The following is a 20,940-nucleotide window of genomic DNA, read 5'->3' as shown; positions in this document are numbered from 1 at the left end:
CCCTTCATTTACTGAGTGCTTGCTAGTATTGATATTATAGTTAATTTTTTGGACTTTTTAAAGGGCCTATATTTGCATATGAGATAGAAAAATGAATGAGAAATGGCAACTTGGTTTAGTAGCTAAGTTAAACTTGCAAACAATAAATACCAGGCAAATGTCATGCTAAAATTATGCACAAAGTACTGATTGGTACAATTATACTTAGAGGAAGGTGTTAGGGAATTAGGGGAAAGGTCTATAAATAAGATGACTTTAGACTTTAAGTCTTAAAAGATGAATAGTTGTTTGCCAGTGTGGACAGGGTGAGGCAAAAGGGATAGCGAATGTTGTGGCAAAGGCAGCTTATTTAAGAAGGTAAAAAGCTTCTATTATAAAGCATAGAGATTAAAGGAAAGGGACATATAGAAAGAAAAATGATGCTGAAATGTCAGGCAGGCTCCAAATCATAAAGTGGTGTGCTTGCAAGTGCTCATGGTTTAATTTTCAGAAATTTTCAGAGTAGTTATTAAAATTAGCCATTAGCAATTAAATTATATTAACTTACTTATAAATTATATTATGAAGATTAAATACTCAAGACAAATCACTTCCTAATTTATTTTGCTATACTTTACTATTACCTATGTTCTTGAGGATATTTGCTTTTATTATCTCTGTATGGCGTAAACAGTATGTAAAAGGTATGCTACTGGGCATTTCTTCCCAGCTTCATATTCAGAGATGTCATGGTGGTAGTTTGAAGCTAGCTACAACAGGAGAATTTATGTCATGAATGTTTGCAAATGCTACAAATCAGGGCCTCTTCCTAACCCCTAAAATCAGCTGTTAAATATTTGCCAGTCTTGCATGGACTTATATATCATGCAAAAGTGTTTGAGCTTTCTCATAGGGAAAGAGGACCATTAGTCTGAATTGGGTGAAGAAAAGGGAGACAGTCAGAATGACTCACAAGTTTTGGCTTGAATAATAGAAGTATTGATGGCAGCATTTATTGTATGAGGACTCGTAGGTGGGAAGGTACATAAAAGGGAAAACATAAAAAGGTTTGGATTCACTGCATTTGGGAGGCCAATGATACATCCCAGTTTATTAGGCAGTTGGTTTTATGGGTCTGGAGCTCAAGAGAGACATCCAGACTGTAGGAATGTACTTGAATTGTCTGCATGCAGGTGGTAGTTAAAACCATGAACATGTGTGATGTTGCTCGAGATGAGTAAGTGAACAGCCTGAGAAGACTGCCAAGGCCAGAACTCAAGGGAATAGTATCATAATGAGATGGGCAAAGAGGTGAAGCCAAGAAAGGAGTTGATGTAGTACGTCAGAGATGTCTGAGGATAAACCATGTCAAAACAAAGCTCATGACCTCAATAATCTTGGAGAGGGAAGCTAGCCTATCAACTGAGAATTTCAAAGTAGTAAGTTGTATCAAAAAGGCATGGACAGAGTGCTGTTCATGAGAAAGCACAGAGGACTTAGCAAAAAACTTCCTGGAAAAAGAGATGGGTATAAGTCAGGAAAGGCTTCAGAGAGAAACTGAAATTTTCAGCTGCCTTTTCAGTAGAAGAAAGTTTACCAGCAAAACCTGAAAGCTCAGCAAAAGAGGAAGACAAAATAGGAAAGGATATTTTCCCCAAAAGATACATTTGTTTAAAAAAATCATGTGCATTTTTCTAGTATATTCTCTAAATATACCAAAGTATCACATTTTTTCATCAAACCAAGTTACACATGCTACACAGTTATTTCTAAACTAAGAAGTTCCTTGAGATCTGTATTTAAAGGGGATTTTAAAAAGGTATGTTTAAATACCACCCACCTTCTCCTGTCCTCAAGAAAATAAGAGCTCTTTAGATTTTTTTTTAGGTGTTCCAAATTTAATGAACATTTGACATATTCACTTTGACGTCTGTCCTGGAAATAGTCACGTGGCAAGTAATGTTTTCTCAGACCTTTATCTTCATGCTTTATAAAGCTTTTCCCAGAGTTCTTTTCTTTCCCTCATCCACACAGACCTTTCTATTGGCTGCTCCAAGAATGGTAAACTATTTAGATTTGTGTCTGTAAATGCCTCAAATTTCAACAGATGCAGCAAAAGCAAAATACATTATATGGCCTCACTCAGTCTTCATTTCCATTACTATTTGCCTTATCCCTTTCTGTTGCACATGCTGAGACTTTTAGAGGCGTTATGTCACTTTTAAAATAATGCAGGAGTTCCAGAGGATGAGGCACTCAGGGGCTGCTGGCTATTCAGTCATTTTCCATGTCACTGAATACATGGCATGGAGTGATTTCATAAAATAAAAACAAAAAGAGCTTTGGGGGAAAACAGAAAAAACACTAATGTAATTAACAGTGCACTAGAATACATGAAATCTCATGGATTCAAACTCACTGGAATTTGTAAATTAATCTTTGGAAGGCTAGATTAAATGTTAAAACAGCTTTTCCTATCTTTATTTTTATTGTTTTTGTAAACTGTTGAACATGTGAAACACCACTATAAAATGTTCCTTAACCTCAAGATTTGGAATCTTGAGGTTAAGGTCAAATCCAGGTTGGCTTTGGAAGCCCTACCCACTTCCTTGCCTCCACTTTCCTTGCTATTCCACCATGGATTGTGCCCATCAGTTTTTCACTGGGCAATGCTCTGTATATAACTTTAAACAAAGTAAAAAGGTACAACCTCTGTCATTGTTCTAAATGTGCTGTGCTTAATTCTTACACCTATTATGTAGGTTTTTGTCATTTTACAGATGAGGAAACTGAGGCTCAGGAATATTAGATTGCTCAAAGTCACAGAGCAAGTAAATGGTGAGCCAGGATTCAAACACAAGCTCCAGTCTCTGCCCTAAGCCACCACATTATACTGCCCCTACATACATGTTATGAATTTCTAATCACATTTATTATATTTTATTATGTTTAACCTTAGAAAACTCTCATGGGCAGGGGCCATTTCTCATCTTCCAACAAGCCTCATGCCTAGCAATGTCTGTGGGCAAAATAGGTCCTTAGATAGCCAGTGTCACCCTCTATCAACCCATTGCAGCACCAGGCACTGTGGCACATACAGATGAACGTTTTGATTTGTAAGTGATCTTTGCCTAGTATAAAAAAATAACCCAAGGATTAGGACTGCAGTCCCCAACCCCCAGGCCGTGGACCAGTTAGAGACTAGGCCATAGCTTTCCACCACCCTGCCTCCATCTGTGGAAAAAATGAAACCAGTCCTTGGTGCCAAAAAGGTTGGGGACTGCTGGTATAGGACGCTTATCAGTTATCAGGGGACCCCCAAGACCACCCCCAGGTTTGAAGATTTGCTAGGAGGACTCATCGCATAGTCTATGATTTATTATAAAAGGATACAAAGCAAAATCAGCAAAGGAAAAACGCACATGGGGTAAAGTTAGGGGTAACTAAAGCCAAGCTTCCAAGAATACTCTCCCAGTGGAGTCACACAGGATGGGCTTAATTCTCCCAGCAATGAGTTTTAATAGCACACATGAAATGTTGCCTACCAGGGAATCTTGTTAGATTGAGTGCCCAGGATTTTTACTGGGAGCTGGTCTTTGCCTGGCACATAGCAAAACTCCAGACTTCCACAGGAAAGTAGGTGTTCAGCACAAACCACAGTTTGTACAGTTTAGGCATATGAGGTATTTTTATCAGTTCTTAGAAAGGTGGGAGACTTCTGAAATCCAAGTTACCAGAAGCCAGCCAAGGGCCAACCTTCTAAAGCAAGTCTCTCTAAGTAGCCAGGCCTGCGATATTAACATTTTTTCTCCACAATTTTGTCCCAACATTTTTTTTTCAATATCTATAATTATGGTTTCTTGAATTATTCTTTGAACCAGGCTTACTATCTTTCCTCATTAATGAGTGAAATAAGTCTTTGACACATACTCATTTTATACACACACACACACACACACACACACACACACACACACACACACACACGTCATGGTGTTAATTTACCAAAAGTTCTACTTTGACAGACATAACCTAAGCAGGCTAAAGTACAGCCAAAATTAATAGCTTAAAAACCACTAACTCGAGGTGGCTCATGCCTGTAATCCTAGCACTCTGGGAGGCCAAGGCAGGCGGATTGCTCAAGGTCAGGAGTTCGAAACCAGCCTGAGCAAGAGCGAGACCCCGTCTCTACTATAAATAGAAAGAAATTAATTGGCCAACTAATATATATACAAAAAATTAGCCCGGCATGGTGGCGAATGCCTGTAGTCCCAGCTACTTGGGAGGCTGAGGCAGGAGGATTGCTTGAGCCAGGAATTTGAGGTTGCTGTGAGCTAGGCTGACGCCATGGCACTCACTCTAGCCTGGGCAACAAAGCGAGACTCTGTCTCAAAAAAAAAAACACAAAAAAACCACTAACTCAATATTAAGGCTGATTACTGCACAAACTCATTTAGTTAAAAAAATAACCCCTTATGCTTGAGTTTCATATTTTCTTACTGACTCTCCAGAAAGCCCTCTGATTTGGGTGGCAATCACTTAGCTAGTTGTATTTACGTCAGTATTAATAAAAAAAAGTTTCTGCAAGTAGGTAATAACAGATAACATAAAGATTAATTTCCTCTTTAATTTTACCTATCAGAATATAAAAATACTATTAAGATGAAATTCCCCTTTTAAATATACAACATATAAGCCCAAAATATCTCCTATCGCTGTAAAAAGTTTTGAGCTTTTAAAAAAGTAAAACCTTAAGTTTGAATATAATGTGCAGTATATAATATATAAAGTAATATTCTTAGTTTTTGAACTTTATTATGCTTCAGACATTTCTCCAATTGTTTCACATTTATTTCTATAAATATTTTCCTATATTTTGTGACTTGCATTTGAAAATCAGAAGTAATTTTACAAATTTCCATCTATAACAACAAAAAATTCAAGCTTTATTAATAATTCTAAATAGAAGAGAATGCAATTAAGAGCTGGCATAACTAACATAAGCATAAGAAAGGTAAACATGTCTTGAATAAAAAAATAAATATTTTAATGAAAAAAAAATCAAGGATTGAAGGAGAAAATTTCCTAAACAGCAGCTGGTACTTTCTACACAATTTACAATACTTGTGCAAATACATCATTAAATAAATACTCATCTGATATTTACAAAATAGAGGTAAGAGAGAAAAACCCATGTATAAGGATCTTTCATCTGTTATCCCTCTTTTAATCTTCTGGATACATTAGTTTATGTACCAACTAAAAATGTGATACTAGTTAACCAATTGAAAGCTTGTCAATTAAGTCATCAATAGTGTAAACAAGAAGTTGAATGTCTGCTTTTTCCTTCATTCGGTGATCACTATGTTTTCGGAGAATGACATCTACATCTGTGCTCAACACTCGGTCGGCAACCTGCATGGACGTATGCCAGGGTACAACGTCATCCTTCATGCCATGGAGCAATCTTATAGGGCAGTCCACAGGAATCGGGCTATGTAATAAGCAGTGGTGTTCAGCTTCTTTAATGAAACTGTACTGAACGTTATAAACTCCTTCTTCATGGTATTTTGATGGCATGGACCACACACCTTTCATCTCTACTTCCTTTTTTTGCTATTGGAAAAAATAGGAAAATAAAAGTATTTAGGACTTTATGCAGCATTAACACATGCAATATTCTTCAATAATCTAAGGAAAGCAGTCCTTGAGTAAGAGGATAGAGATAAAAGTGTTAACAATAATAATTATCAGTAATTAAATACTATGTGCAAGGTACTGTGACAGTACTTTATACATATTATCCCATAAAATCCTGATAATAATATTATTATATTGATTATGTGTTATTATTCATTTTTATAAAAAGATGTTAAGGTTTAGAGATGTTAATATCATGTTCAAAGTTTAAAGCTAGTAACTGGTAACTGTTATGGCTAGGATTCAAACTTAATGTATCTAACTTTACTGTACACCATCTTAAATCAAGTCTTGCTTCACCTCAACTGAAAAGGGAAATGAAGGGGGAGAAAAGTATAATAATTTCTTCAAATCAGTCCAGGTATCAGTCATATTTATATAAAATCAAATCTTAGAATAAAAATTGCTTAGATTTCAAAATCATAAAACTAAACATATATGTAAGAGAAGTAGCTAAAATGGGTATGAGATATGGGAGGAAGGGGTAGAATCAAGCACAGAACTAAAAATTAAAAATAAGAGTGATTACTCTGGGATGATCATAAACACGCTAAAGCAATTTTTAGGCTGAATATAAAAAAAGTATAGGTTTTCTTTCCAGAGTCATAGGAATGAGAAAAAAATTTGTTTTTTGTTTTGGATGACAAGTCTTCCACATAATTCCTGAAAACTGAATAATAATATCATTTCTACATTTATTCCCTTAAAATAAAACATTATATATCCTTTCATTTCTTTGAGAATTCCTACTTTTTAGGTTATAATTTGTCTTAATTTTTCTAATTACAAATTAGAATGTTTTATAATGAGTAACATATAATCATTACAGAAAAAATAACAACAAAAAGAGTATAAAAAGAAACAAATTATCCACAATCCTATCTCATGGGTATAACCAACGTTAATATTCTGGTTTATTTCCTTCTAGTGTATTTCTATTTGTTTGTTTTTTATATATGTAATATGTAAAATACATATCTATTACACATTAATATACAGATTTCCATGCTGTTTTATTTAGTAGATGTATTTCTGAGTTTTAAAAGATTCTACGCAAAGGTTTCAAAGTCTACCTAATAGTCTATTATAATAAATTTAAGATAATTAGATGACCATTCCCATGAGATACTTCTATGAACATTTTTAGCATAAAAGTTTATTTACATATAATAAATTCTTTGGAAAGATTATCAGAACTTGAACTAAAAAAAATCAAGCTGTGAATAGTTCTGAGGCTTTTACAATCAATCATGTTATATGAAGGGTATTTCTGACTGGAAAAAAATGGAATGGACACCTTACCTTATCAAAAAATTTTTTAAAAATGAGGAAAGTGACATATATTTGGAACTTTAAGTTTTTTTTTTGTTTTTTTTTGAGACAGCGTCTCACTTTGTTGCCCAGGCTACAGTGAGTGCCATGGCGTCAGCCTAGCTCACAGCAACCTCAATTTCCTGAGCTCTAGCAATCCTACTGCCTCAGCCTCCCACATAGCTGGAACTACAGGTATGTGCCACCATGCCCGGCTGATTTTTTCTATATATATTAGTTGGCCAATTAATTTCTTTCTATTTATAGTAGAGACGGGGTCTCATTCTTGCTCAGGCTGGTTTTGTGGAACTTTTAAGTTTTAATAAAAATACTATAATTTTCCCATTTTTAAAATTGTTAATGTATTGCAAATATAAAAAGGAAAACAAGAATTTAAAAAATAAAATACGTATAATATAATCTGTATGTATTTAGGTATTTTAATCTATTTTTAAAAATTCTAAAAAGATTTATTGCAGTGAAAATATCTGAAAGCGATACTTCCAGATATCTCTCTCCAAATGATTTAAAATTAATGAACTTCTAAAAAGTTATAAAAGGTATGAATCTATATTAATATCTGGGGTTCTCTGTATTAAAACAACATATGACCAAATATTTAAAGCAAAAATGATATTCAGTTATCCTCAAGCTACTCAGGATTGTTACTTGTATATATTTCAGTAATTAAGAGCTTAGTTTCACAGCTGAGGTGGAAGCTATGCTAATTACTACTGAGACATTGAATTAATAATATAGGGTGTCCCAAAAATGGCCATACATAGGGGAAATGGGAAATTGTAAATGTACTTTTATTTAACAAAATATTCATTACAAAATTTTATAAAAATTTTGGGACATGCTATATTTTCATTTTAAGCATCTCTGGCCCTAACTAGCTCTGTTATCTGCCATTGAATTGAATAAATATGGTCAATTTGAAGAACACAGTTAACTTTATAAAATGTTCTATGTCTCAAACCCTCAAAAAATTCAGAAATAGCAAAAACAGCATTATCAAAGAAAATGTGCGGTATACACAATTTTCCACCAAGAACTCTATCAAAGCAACATGGTTCAGAAGCTTAGATTCCAAATAGCTGTGCATCATGTTTTACGCCCTCTAGTGTCCAAAGAAGGAGATAATAATTAGTCTGTTAAAAGGGAGGTCAAGTCCCTAGACAATGAGAAATGCTGTGTTTAATATCCTCAGGGTTATAAAGGATAGTAAAAAATCTCCATTTCTGCTCCCTTGACATTGTTAGGGCTAGCTGTTTATGTGAAGAAGAGACAGTGGTCTTGTTCTTTTCTTATACTTGCTTTTTAAGTTGACAAGGGCTCAGCATACTTCTGTTAACAACTGTTCATCTGATTAAGGATTAGTAAAAATATACCCTGATTTGTAGACTATAAATCGTCTCAGTCACTTAGGTAGTATCTATCTTACCCTCACTCTGGGTGATGTGGATACTCACATGAAAAAAGAAATGTAGACAGATGTTGTCATTTACCAGTAACCAAAAAATATAATCAAAAAACCAAAACCAAAACAAAAAAACCCAACTCCCCTTCAATCTGTCATGTCCTTGAGATAACTTCTCCCACAAGCAGCACTATATTAATGAGTTAAGAGGATGAAGCAAGTGGTCAAAGTTTTGATGCACAAAAAGGCAATGGTAGGAAAAGCAAGAGGATATTGAGAAATGAACAAGTAAAAAAAAAATCAGATATAAGAGGTAAATGCAAAGAAGGACCAGCTTTGTAATTTTATCCCTGATAGGAAATAATGAGGAGTCTGACTACGCACACAGACAATGCTATTTCTTATGGAGCTAAGAATAACATGAACTAAGAATGAACTTATTTAGAACAGATGATATATGGAACAGGTTATCAATGTAGAACTTGAGGTAAAAGTCAATGACATTCTACTATTCAGCACTACATATAGTTTATTTTCCTTTTTATTAACAAATTTTTTTTCCCTCTTCCTCCTTCTTTTCCTCCATTCTCCAGAGCAGTGGTTCTCAAACTTTATAGGAGCTTGTTAAAACACAGATTGCTGGGCTATAGCCTCAGTTTCTGATTCAAGGTAAGGCTCAAGAATTTGCATTTCTAGCAAGCTCTCAAATGGTGCCAGTGCTGCTGGCCTGGGCATCCTATTTTTTGAACTACTGCCCTAGACTGTTTTTCTTTCCTTACTTTCTGTCTCAGGCCTACCAGGGTCTTAGCCCTACAGGTGAAATTTAGACCCCTATGGAAAAAAAAGTCCCAAGAGAACTCAACTGCAAAACAAACAAAAAATACACAAAATATACAGCTATTACTCATCATTCCCTTATCCTTGCAGAAAACTGAAGTGCTTATATGTCCAATAACAGAGTATAATAAATTATCTTCCCAGTAACTTCAGAAACTTCATTTCTACTATGATTTGCTGAAGTATATGGTAATAACGAAAAGCACATTTCCTTTTAAAAAAACGAGAATTAGGAGTAAAAAAAGAATGCCAACCAAGTATCTAAGCCAGGAATGGCAAATTTCATCTGTGTGCTAACTGATTGACCAATAATGTCTGTCTGGACAGCTCTGCTAAGAGGATCTGAGGCTACTTTCAGGTAAAAAAGGACAGTCAGCCCTCCATATCTAGGGGTTCCATACCCATGAATTCAACCAACCATGGATCAAAAATATTTGAGAGAAAAAACTGTGTCTGTAGTGACCACGTGCAGACTTTTTTCCTTGTCATTTTTCTCCAAACAATACAGTATAATGACTATTTACAAAGCATTTACATTGTATTAGGTATTATAAGTGATCTAAAGATTATTTAAATTATAGAGGAGGTTATACACAAATACTGAACCATTTTATATCAGGGACTTAAGCATCAGCGAATTTTGGTATCCGAAGGAGGTCCTGGAACAAGTGAACCTTGCAGATGTTGAGGGACAACTATGGTTTCACAGTTGATTAGCCTTGTCTACCATGGTCATAAGAATAGTAAGTACTGTTGCCCATATGGCAGAAAGTAAGAATGAGAGGTACAAAAAGAAATCACCATGTATAATCCAAAGAAATAAATGTGATTAAAAAAGAAAATGTTGCTAAAAAAAGAAATTTCAAAGTGTGATTTCATTAAAGTGACTGAAATATTTGGCAGAATGATTTGAAGAGACTACAAAGAAAAGGAAACCTTAAACAAGAGGCCAAACAGTTAAAGTTAGGAAAGATATTGTGTACAAAAAGGCAACTAAGACAAAAGATGGGCCAACATAGTCAGTCAGAGGGTAGATGACACATGAACAAATATTCAAAGAAACAGGAAGCAGGAGAATGATAGGAGGTATATATCCTGAGGTTGCCAAAGTGACCTGTGACTTACCTCAACAGAAAGGTGATTAAACTGTGTCACTAAACCATCTGCAGCTGTAGCTACACCAATAAGAGCCATGACTTTTTCTGGCCGTGCAACTGCGGCGTGAAGCATAAGCCATCCACCAAGGCTACTTCCAACTAGTATCTAAAAATAAAAATATGTCTAGTTTTAATCAAAGAGAATTTTCTTTTTCTTATCTATAAGGGGAGTGAGTAGTTTAATAAAAATGTATGTACTTTTTTTTGAGACAGAGTCTCACTTTGTTGCCCAGGCTAGAGTGAGTGCCATGGCGTCAGCCTAGCTCACAGCAACCTCAAACTCCTGGGCTCAAGTGATCCTACTGCCTCAACCTCCCGAGTAGCTGGGACTACAGGCATGCGCCACCATGCCCAGCTGATTTTTTCTATATGTATTAGTTGGCCAATTAATTTCTATTTATAGTAGAGACGGGGTCTGGCTCTTGCTCAGGCTGGTTTCGAACTCCTGACCTCGGGCAATCCGCCCGCCTTGGCCTCCCAGAGTGCTAGAATTACAGGCGTGAGCCACCGTGCCCGGCCCTGTACTTTTGTTTTTAATATATCCATATAGTTTTATTAATTTAATATATCCATATATTTATTTAATATATCCATATATCCACTTTTCTTCTTGAAGTTAAAGGAAATACACCATCCACATTCCTGCTTCATCAGCTTTTCCCTCTACAGAATACTCTACCTCCAGATATCTATTGGCATTGCTCCCTCACTTCATTTAGGCCTTTGGCTCAAATGTATATATCCCCAGAAAAGCCTTCCCTGACTTTTCAATCATTAAAATTGTACTTCTTTCATCATTCTCTATTTCCTTCCTTACTTTATTTTCTTCATAGCACTTATTACTACTTGATATATAAAATATTCAATTATTTGTTGTGGTCTGTCTCCCACATTAGAGTGAAAGCTTCACAGGGGCATTAACTTTGTTTTGTTCACCAGTACTTTCCCAGTACCTAGACTTTTAGTATTTGGCACAAAGTAGAATTCAATCACGATTAACTTTTTGTTAAAAGTATTAGGTCTATAATTATAGAATAAGTTATGAACATAAAACAAAATCTGTACATAAAAAGTAAAATGCTACTTATATTTTATTAGAAAGTAAAAATAATAGAACAATTTTATTTTATTATTTTATTTTTATTTATTTATTTTTTGAGACAGAGTCTCGCTTTGTTTCCCAGGCTAGAGTGAGTGCCGTGGCGTCAGCCTAGCTCACAGCAACCTCAAACTCCTGGGCTCAAAGAATCCTCCTGCCTCAGCTTCCCGAGTAGCTGGGACTATAGGCATGCACCACCATGCCCAGCTCATTTTTTCTATATATATTAGTTGGTCAATTAATTTCTTTCTATTTTTGGTAGAGATGGGGTCTCGCTCTTGCTCAGGCTGGTTTTGAACTCTTGACCTCGAGCAATCCACCCGCCTCGGCCTCCCAGAGTGCTAGGATTACAGGCGTGAGCCACCACACTCGGCCAATAGAACAATTTTAAATCGAATATCAAACTTGACTATTAAATATTTAAAATATCAAATAAATAAATTTTCATATCTAAAGAAACAGCTTAAATATCATGAGGTTACAGTCAATAATCATATTTAACAAAACAGTTACCTGTGGTCCCTCAGCTAAGTCATCAATTATAGAAAGAACATCTTTTCTCCATTTCCCCACTGTGCTTTCTTCTAAGTTACCATCTGAATTTCCAATACCTGAGTAATCAAATCTGGAAAAAGGAAAAAAAATCTAAATATCTATATATTTACTTTTTTATTTTTAAGAAAGATAGCACATTCTTCATTATTACAATGCCTAAAATACAGTAAAATGTCACAGTCAATATATATTTCAGTAAATCCTATTGGCTTAACCCTCAAATTCAAATTCCTCTATTCAATCACTTTCTTACTTTCTTCACTGCTACCAGCTTAATCCAAGTCACTGTCATCTCTCAACTGAACTAATACAATATTTTCCTAGTAAGTCTTTCTGTCTCTATTTTCTACCTTCATAGTCTATTTCCCACATAGTAGCCACAGTGAACGTTGTAAAACAAAAACCATGTCTTGGACAAACCCTCCACAGGCTTTTTATAATCTTTAATAAAATCCAAAGTCCTTACCAAACTTTGGTACCTACCTCTCTAACCTCATTTTTTACTTTCCTCCCTTCTAACTGTACCCTCACTTTTCTTCTTGAAGTTAAAGGAAATACACCATCCACATTCCTGCTTCATCAGCTTTTCCCTCTACAGAATACTCTACCTCCAGATATCTATTGGCATTGCTCCCTCACTTCATTTAGGCCTTTGGCTCAAATGTATATGTCCCCAGAAAAGCCTTCCCTGACTTTTCAATCATTAAAATTGTACTTCTTTCATCATTCTCTATTTCCTTCCTTATTTTATTTTCTTCATAGCACTTATTACTACTTGATATATAAAATATTCAATTATTTGTTGTGGTCTGTCTCCCACATTAGAGTGAAAGCTTCACAGGGGCATTAACTTTGTTTTGTTCACCAGTACTTTCCCAGTACCTAGATCAGTTCTTTGTAAGTGGTAAGTGCTTAGCATATTTCAGTGAATTAATGGAAAGGAAAGAAACCGGAATCAAATTCATCACCAACCCATCCAACTTCCAACTTTTCCTTCCAACTTCCTAATTATCTAGGCTCACAGTCTGTCTGATCTGTGAATCTTACCTCTCCTTAAAGGTCCCAATTCAATAAATCATGAAGTATCATACCATGACCATAGATTACTCTACACTTGTGTCATATCGAACTACTCTCAATTCCCAGATAAGCTCTTTCATAATTTTGAGCTTCTGCATGCTGTTCCAATGGCTAGAATGCCTTCCTGCACCACTCAAACCACTAGTCATTCTTTAAGTACAGCACCTCTTTCAGAGGAACTATGCTTGACATATGTGTCCAGTTTAGTACCTGTCACTTTCTTTTGTATATACTCAACACTTTTCATATTATGCGCTGTAATCAAGTTTTAAGTATTTGTCTCCCTCTGACCAGAATGTCAGTTCCTTAAGAGCAGACTGTTCTTATTCAAGTTTATTTTTCCAAGGAACAGAATACTATCTGCCCTATACCATCATCATTCGATCTCATTTCTTCTCCTGTTCATCCCTCTTTTTGTACTCTGGAAAGGCCAGTATCTTGGTGCAGGTCTTTGCCATTGTAAACCTAGGCTGTCACAGTAGCCTCCTATGTCTCTATGACTCTGTCTCCAAATGGATCCATTTTATACCCATAAGGTTTTTTCCTAAGCATTGTATTGACATGGCATTACCTTCAATGGTTCTCTGTAACACAACAGAAAAATTTAGTGCTTTGGCTTGTTTTTTTAGACCATTATATTCTAGTCATCTCAGATTAATCTTTTATTACTTCATCAGAGGAAACTACTGCTTCAGCCACATTGATGAATTTGCTGTTTCTAAAATAGGCTCTATTCATTCCTAGGTACAGGGGATACCATTATCTTATTTTTGTCTCTATATTCTTCATAGTGGCTAGGCATGGAAATCTTACACACTAAGGATAACAATATCCATTGACTGAACACAACTGGAGGGTAAAAGTAAAAAGAATTACTTAATTCAAATATCAAAGATTTCTTGTTTTTCTGATGCTTAAAATCAGGTAAAAACCATTAAATCCCTGCCTTCTTAGAGAATGTGAAAGAATATATATACAATACATAGCATATTCATATTTCCTTAGTGATAAGGGATTTACAAGTAATGGAAGGAAGAAGAAATTAAATTTTTCTTTAGGTTTGAAGTGAAATGATTTTGGATCCTTGGGAAATAGAGCAAGGTAGCAGTCAATCCAGGGTATGCATAAGACAAACGATGAGGGGTGGGTGGGAAAAACATCAGCTGTTTCTTTTTCCCCCTCCTTGGTAGATAACTGGATATCGCTACATGTTGCATCTCTTACAGTGAGCTGCCTTCCAAATATATGGTAGGACACAAAATACTTGTAAAGCCCCTTCATGAAGGAAGATATAAACAATTAGGGATGCTAATAAATTACAAGTAAAAAAATATAGCTCACTTTTGCTGAACCTTAATCCAGGGACAAAAATAATTTAAACATATCCAGCATCTTAGACTTTTATAAACAATTACACATCTCTGTCCAAGCAGCCTTAATGTTCTGGGTCATAGTCCCAAATAAAAATTCTATTAGAAATAATTATGAGAGAATACTAGCCTCATAACCTTGTGTTATAGTCCTGAGATCCTGACTCAATCTTATTTTAGGCATGGTGATAGGACATTAATAAACCATTTTCATATAGCCATATGTATTATTTCTTATATAATAAACCATACCATCATTCAAGATCTAAATTTTACAGTGAAAATCACAAAAATTGAGAAATTGGAGAATATGAAAACAGAAGATAAAATCTATAATAAACTAAAATGCAATCAATAGTTAACAATGATTAGATTGAAATGAACTTTGGTAAGTACAAATAAAAGGCTATTTATCAAATTAAAAATTTGTAGTGAAGAAATATACTTTACAGAGGTATACTTATATAGCAACCAAAATGCAGAAAACCCACATTATGTCTTATAGGTAGACAGAAACTGGTTATAGCTCTCGCAGTCTCAACTAAAATTCAAGAACCAGCAAAATGGTAATTTCTGGATTCAAATTCTTTCAGGGGCAAAAAAGAAAAATGACAAAATTTCTGTTATTATGATATTCTGCTAAGGGTAGTCCCCCTTCCTAGATAGCACTTTTCTCCTACCCAAATCCTAACTATTCTCCATTGTTCATTTATAAAGTCTTTTCTATTCATTTCACTCTTATTTTGTTTCTCTCACCATATGCAATTAAGTAGACTGGTTTCTTTTTTTTTTTTTTTCTTTTGAGACAGAGTCTCACTTCGTTGCCCAGGCTAGAGTAAGTGCGGTGGCGTCAGCCCAGCTCACAGCAACCTCAAACTCCTAGGCTCAAGCAATCCTACTGCCTCAGCCTGCCGAGTAGCTGGGACTACAGGCATGTACCACCATGCCCATCTAATTTTTTTCTATATATATTAGTTGGCAAATTAATTTCTTTCTATTTATAGTAGAGACAGGGTCTTGCTCTTGCTCAGGCTGGTTTCGAACTCCTGACCTTGAGCGATCTGCCTGCCTTGGCCTCCCAGAATGCTAGGATTACAGGCGTGAGCCTAGCCATAAACTGCTCTTTTGAAACTTAATCAAATTCTGATGAGTATTTTCATTTAATTTCTCCTTTGTATTTTATCTTGTGTTTTCCCACCCTGATTGAAAGATCCTTAAGGGTAAGTACAATGACTTTATAATTCTTTGTATTTTATGCAGCACACAGTATAGTGCTAGAGTCTATTTCCAAAAAACACTATAATCTTCAGAATAACAGTTAAGTCAGAACAAATTCTGAGCATGAAAATTGAATTCAGTTCATAAAAGAAATAATAAAATAAAAATAATAAAAAGGAAATAATTCATAAAAGAAATAATATTAAATCCATATGACATAATTTTTGTTAGTACACTGAACAGTCTAAAAGTTTTATATACAGCTGTATTTTCTAGAATTATTGAATGAATGTTAGTGAAACTACTCTCTTAAAAAGTGAGAGGAATAGATTTTTAGGCTGTTAGTGCTAGAAAAGAACTTAGTCTAACCTCCCTTTTTTTTGATGACAAAATTAGGTCCAGTGTTTATTAACTAACTTACCAGTCATTGCTAGAATTTATTCTAGAACCCATGTTTCTTGAATTCCAGGCCAATATTCTTTCCACTAAACCATACTATCTCTTCTAGAAAATTAGACACTAAATAAATGACTGTCACAGGTAAACAAACCTAATAACACAATGTAAACAAATTATTTTACTATAATAATTGCCAGTATGAAAAATGAGGAATCATAAAATCAAGTTTTAGTTAAACATCACCTATCCCTATTTATGCTGATACACATTCAAATTATAGGAAAGGGAAGAGAAAACTCAGCAGAAACCAATTATACAATACTAATTTTACAATACTTTTAAATATATATTTTAGAAGGTAATAAACAGTAGTCAAATAAAGCCTTAAGTCCCCAGTAGAAAACCATAATACAATTACAAGAAAGCCAACTAGTATATGTTTGTTGTTATGTAGATTATTGCATCTAAAGAGCTTAGTTACCACTGGTTTCCTTAAGATGTCCTTTCCTGCCAGCATTGTCAGTGTGGCACAAAGACCTTCACAAAATGTCTTTTAAAGGTTGCTTTTACAATGACCCTAAATCACAAGATGAAAGTTTACAGACCACCAAAATAAACTAATCTATAAAAATGCTGGCATTTACTTCGATTGGTCAGGGGAGAATTCTACATTAACCATGCTAAATGGTAGCAATATTTTCTCTGAAACATGTCATTCCTACCTTATATAGGCGTGACCTAGAGATTTGCAAAACTCCTCAATCGCCAAAGCTTTTGTACCATTCATATTAGAAAGATAGCCAGGGATGAAGATAATTCCTGGACTTTTGCCTTTTAGCCTCTTATAAGCCAGGTTTGGAAGGTCTGGTCGATTAAGCAAAGAGAATGATGCCTTTTGTCTGCAAGCTGAACAAAGTACACAAAACATAAACTATGGTTTGCAAATTCAGTTTTTAGAAAACCACATATATTTTCAATCTTAACTTTCTTAACTCCTTGAATTGATGTTAAATACCATTTCCATTTAATAGGAAAAACATAAATAGACTCAAAGTACTAAATTAACAAGTCGGTGCCTGAGATCTCTAGTTTTAAAATCGTGTCAAAATCAGTACCTTCTTTGATCAAGGTCCAATCTTGATTCTTCCAAAATACACAATGAGGTAGAAATTCCAAGGCAACAAAAATGAGACTCAAATCAAAACATTTTCCTGCTGTTGCTGTATCATCTATCCTAAACAGTATCAATCAACATTCAGATTTTACCTAGTTTCAGCCTTCTCGTGAGATTTTTGTCTTTCTTATTTTTTTTAATGCTTGAAGAGTTTCACATCCTCTATTTTCAGTGGGATGAGAGGGAGAAACAGGTTTGGTATGCCCTTGAGAAACTGTTTCAAAGGAAGAGGTGTTGTGCCCCCAGACTTCCGTCCATGAAATCATAGGCCATGGTTAAAGCCCATCATAATTTTTTGTCAGCTGAGGTAGGTTCAAAGAGCAGTTTCTTTACAATAACCTTGAATAACATATAATAGTATCATTTTTGGAAAAGGATTTTTCACAGGACTCCACAATCACTTTGTGTTTTATTTGTCAGTTTGCATTTCTGTACACGCAGACCTTAGTGTAATAGTCCACTAAGTGTAACAGTATAATTGGTGAACTCCATTTCATTGTTTTTCAAATTTTCTCCCTATTATAAAAATGATACTTGCCCTTAAAAAAAAGTAGAAAGATATTTTAAAAAAACAAAGTCACTTTTAATCCCACCTTCTCCCTCCAAGGCATTAGGTTTATGTAGTTCCTTAATCTTTGTCTGGACTAACATATCTTTGTTATTAATTGAAGCCTTCCTCCACTGTCTTGTGGCTGATGAAAACTTCTCAGTCTCTTTCTTCATTGTGTGCTGCTAAAGTTTTCCCCATTTTGGATTTAAAAAGTTGATTTTTTAAAAAACTTAATTGAAGGCCTTAAAGCTATCCCTTTTACATGTAAGCTTGTTTAGATGAATAGAGAAATACACCAAACTTCAGACTTTTGGTAGGGGGCAGTTATGTTGGTCCACAAATCAACAAAAAATGTTCATTTCCAACTTCCTTAGCTGAGCACTCAAAAAATCTTTTCTGTCTTCATCCAGATATTACCTCCTAGCACAGTAACTTTCCCCTGAGATAATTACAATTTATTTGATGTTGGTGAGTTATAAGTGGACAGATTCTTAATAATATATCCATAAACCATCTTTGCATCACAAGGATTAGCTCAAAGTCTGGTGCAGAAGTATTCAATGAATGTTTGCTAAATAGTTGTACTTTGCTAGGAGTACTTATATATAATACTCCTTTTGGTTGTGTACAATTAAATGTAAGTTAAGCTGATTATATAAGTTTAAAGTTTTTCACTCAAAACGAAGTGTATCGGCCTTGACATTAATTACCATTTCACGGGGCAAGGGTGTGAACCACACAAAGCTAAAAAATATAAGGCTATAATTCGAAGACAAACTAGTGTGTATATGTGAGGTTCTCTGATTTTTCTGGTCCAAATTCTAGTTTCCTCTGTACAGTATTGACTATGGTTCTTTCGCTGAGTAGGAGCATTAAGAAGACAAAACTAGAAATTAGGCTTGACGAGAGCGTCTACACTCTTTAAAAGAACATCCCTCGTATTTTTTAGCCCCTTCAAGTCAAGGGAGGGTAGGTCTAAGTATTTTAGGAGTCACAATCTGTAAACCTCTAGAAGCAATTGATAATCAAATGCACTGAACACACATTTTAATTCTTCCCAGGGTCGGTGTTTAATGCAGGGGAGACAGAGCAGGAGCTCCTTAAACTGCAGAGCGTAAAACGCCAGCAAGGGCCCGGGGTGCCCGGAACGCCCCAGGGTCGCGGCAGAGCTCTCCTCATAGCCTGCACTAAAACTGTACAAAGCGCCTAGAACTGGGGTGCTAAGGAAGGGGCAGTTTCGAATGGGGCGCCAAAAACGCACAGTCCAGGTACAGGAACCGAGGGAACCCGAGGCGTTCGAAAGAACGCAGGCTACTCCCGCCTTTCGGACACTGACCTGGGAGCCACCGTGGCGCCCGCTGGGGCATCCGTGCAAGGAACGCGCTGAGGCCACGGTGGGGACCGAAGGAGACGGCTGCCCAGCCCCAGCTCCGACAAGGCACCCAAGCCGCCACAGCGGCCATGCCCATAACCGCCATCTTCCCAGCTGTCCCCGCACCCCGCACTGTCCTACACAGACGCGTACGACACGTAGGAGCCAAGGCTGCGCATGCGCTGCCGGCTGGAAGGCGGAACTAGCTAAACAGCTCCCGGCCGGACTTTCACCCCGCCGGCAGCGCACATGCGCAGAGCGTCTTCGCTCTTGGCGTTCTCGCTGTTTGGCCGCTGGTTCTCTTCTTAGGCGGTTTTTGCCTGTGACAGTTTGGAATGTTAACTTTGAGTGTTGTCCGGAGGCTGCCTTTTCAGCGGGCGGATAGATATTCCAGGCCTGGAAGCTCAGGGAGGAACCGTATCCTACGTTGCTAGCCAGGGAATCTCAACCCGGGGACACCAGGAGGCGGAAACATAAAATGCTAGGCTTGCTGCGTCGCAAATCCCTCTCAGCTCGCGACAGCTTTAACCTGTACCGCAAATGCTTCTAAGACCCGACCTTAATCTTATATAAATACCCGGCGTGGAATCGGACGTTCGCCGTTCCCTCATCCCTTTTCAATTCCTGTTTTTGTTCTATTTCTTTACATGCCTGACTAGTGAATTATTGAATTCTCCTGACCCCTGCCTCATGCTATATGCAAAAATAAATTCCGGTAGATAAATGACCTCAACGGAAGAATAAAATAGAGAGGATTAAATAAAATTTAGGAGAATATTTTATAGTCCAGGCATAGAAGGAACTTCTTAATCAAGATTTCAAACCACAAATCCTAAAGAAAAATATATTTGTGTATGAATGTAAACTTTTTAAATACGGATAGCAAAAAACACCTGAAGTCGAATGAGAGCCTAGAAAGAGATTTTGCAGCATAGATACATCAATACTCCTATTCAGCCTGCTCCTAGAAATAAAAAAAGTATAATTCCAATAAAATTGACCAATGACGGTGAATAGGCAGCTCATATATGTAAACATGATATTCAACCTCGCTAATTGAAAAATGGGAATAAAAAAATAATATGCCACTTTTTTCCATTTACCAAATTGGCAAAAAATGAAACAAAGCAAGTATTGGCAAGAATGCTGGAAACTGGTACTTATGTATGTATGATTGCTGGGAAGGTGAATTGTTAAAATCTGTTATCAAGTTACACGGCCATGGCTATTACAATTGAAAAATATGCATCATTTCCAATGCCTTTTGTTTGACTCTGTGGCCCCAGTTTGTGACTATCCTATAGAAAACATCACTAATTCATAAGAATGCATATTATCCAGTACAGCACCATTTTTAGAAGCAAAGAGAAGAAAAAAATTGGAATGGCCACCAACAGAAAAATAGTTGAATAAATTGTAAGAAGAAAGGTTTCTGGATTTCAGCTCTGACACCTTTGAAACTAAATTCCTGGGGGAATACAGCATCAACCCATAAGGACTTCTCTAGTTTTTTTCCTACTGAAAAGTTACTATAGCTGGTATAAAACTGAGTAAAATCACTTTACTATCCTGGTTATAAATTTTGGAGCAGTGATTGGTGCCAGAGTTGGTGAAATTTGGAAATGGTGAATACAGCATGTCTTTGGAGTCTTGAAAACCTGTCCTGTTGGAACACGCTAGAGAAGTTGAATAAAGATTGAATCGATCTCTTTCTTG

The 20,940-nt window shown here is 35.9% G+C and overlaps 1 protein-coding gene across 1 annotated transcript; it reads right to left on the bottom strand.

The window, feature by feature from the left end:
* Positions 1 to 5,004: 5,004 nt before the first annotated feature.
* On the bottom strand, positions 5,005 to 19,392 carry ABHD10 (abhydrolase domain containing 10, depalmitoylase). Its single transcript, XM_012787455.2, has 5 exons — positions 19,189 to 19,392; positions 16,851 to 17,034; positions 12,020 to 12,131; positions 10,376 to 10,513; positions 5,005 to 5,595 (listed from the first exon to the last, which is right to left on the bottom strand). Exons 1-5 carry the CDS (start codon positions 19,328 to 19,330, stop codon positions 5,257 to 5,259), a joined length of 915 nt encoding a protein of 304 aa, XP_012642909.1. The 5' UTR covers positions 19,331 to 19,392; the 3' UTR covers positions 5,005 to 5,256.
* Between the last annotated feature and the right edge of the window lie 1,548 nt (positions 19,393 to 20,940).

The sequence above is a fragment of the Microcebus murinus genome, chromosome 1 (genome assembly GCF_040939455.1).
Source record: "Microcebus murinus isolate Inina chromosome 1, M.murinus_Inina_mat1.0, whole genome shotgun sequence".
NCBI lineage: Eukaryota > Metazoa > Chordata > Mammalia > Primates > Cheirogaleidae > Microcebus > Microcebus murinus.
This window is presented reverse-complemented; position numbering and strand designations above follow the sequence as displayed.

Bases quoted from the DNA above. Each gene is read 5' to 3' on its own strand.
- ABHD10 (XM_012787455.2), bottom strand. From the start codon at position 19,330: ATGGCGGTTATGGGCATGGCCGCTGTGGCGGCTTGGGTGCCTTGTCGG. The intron at 17,035-19,188 runs GTCAGTGTCCGA...TACTTTGTTCAG, and splicing joins GGCGCCACGGTGGCTCCCAG to CTTGCAGACAAAAGGCATCA. The intron at 12,132-16,850 runs GTAGGAATGACA...TCCTTTTTCCAG, and splicing joins CTAGGTCACGCCTATATAAG to ATTTGATTACTCAGGTATTG.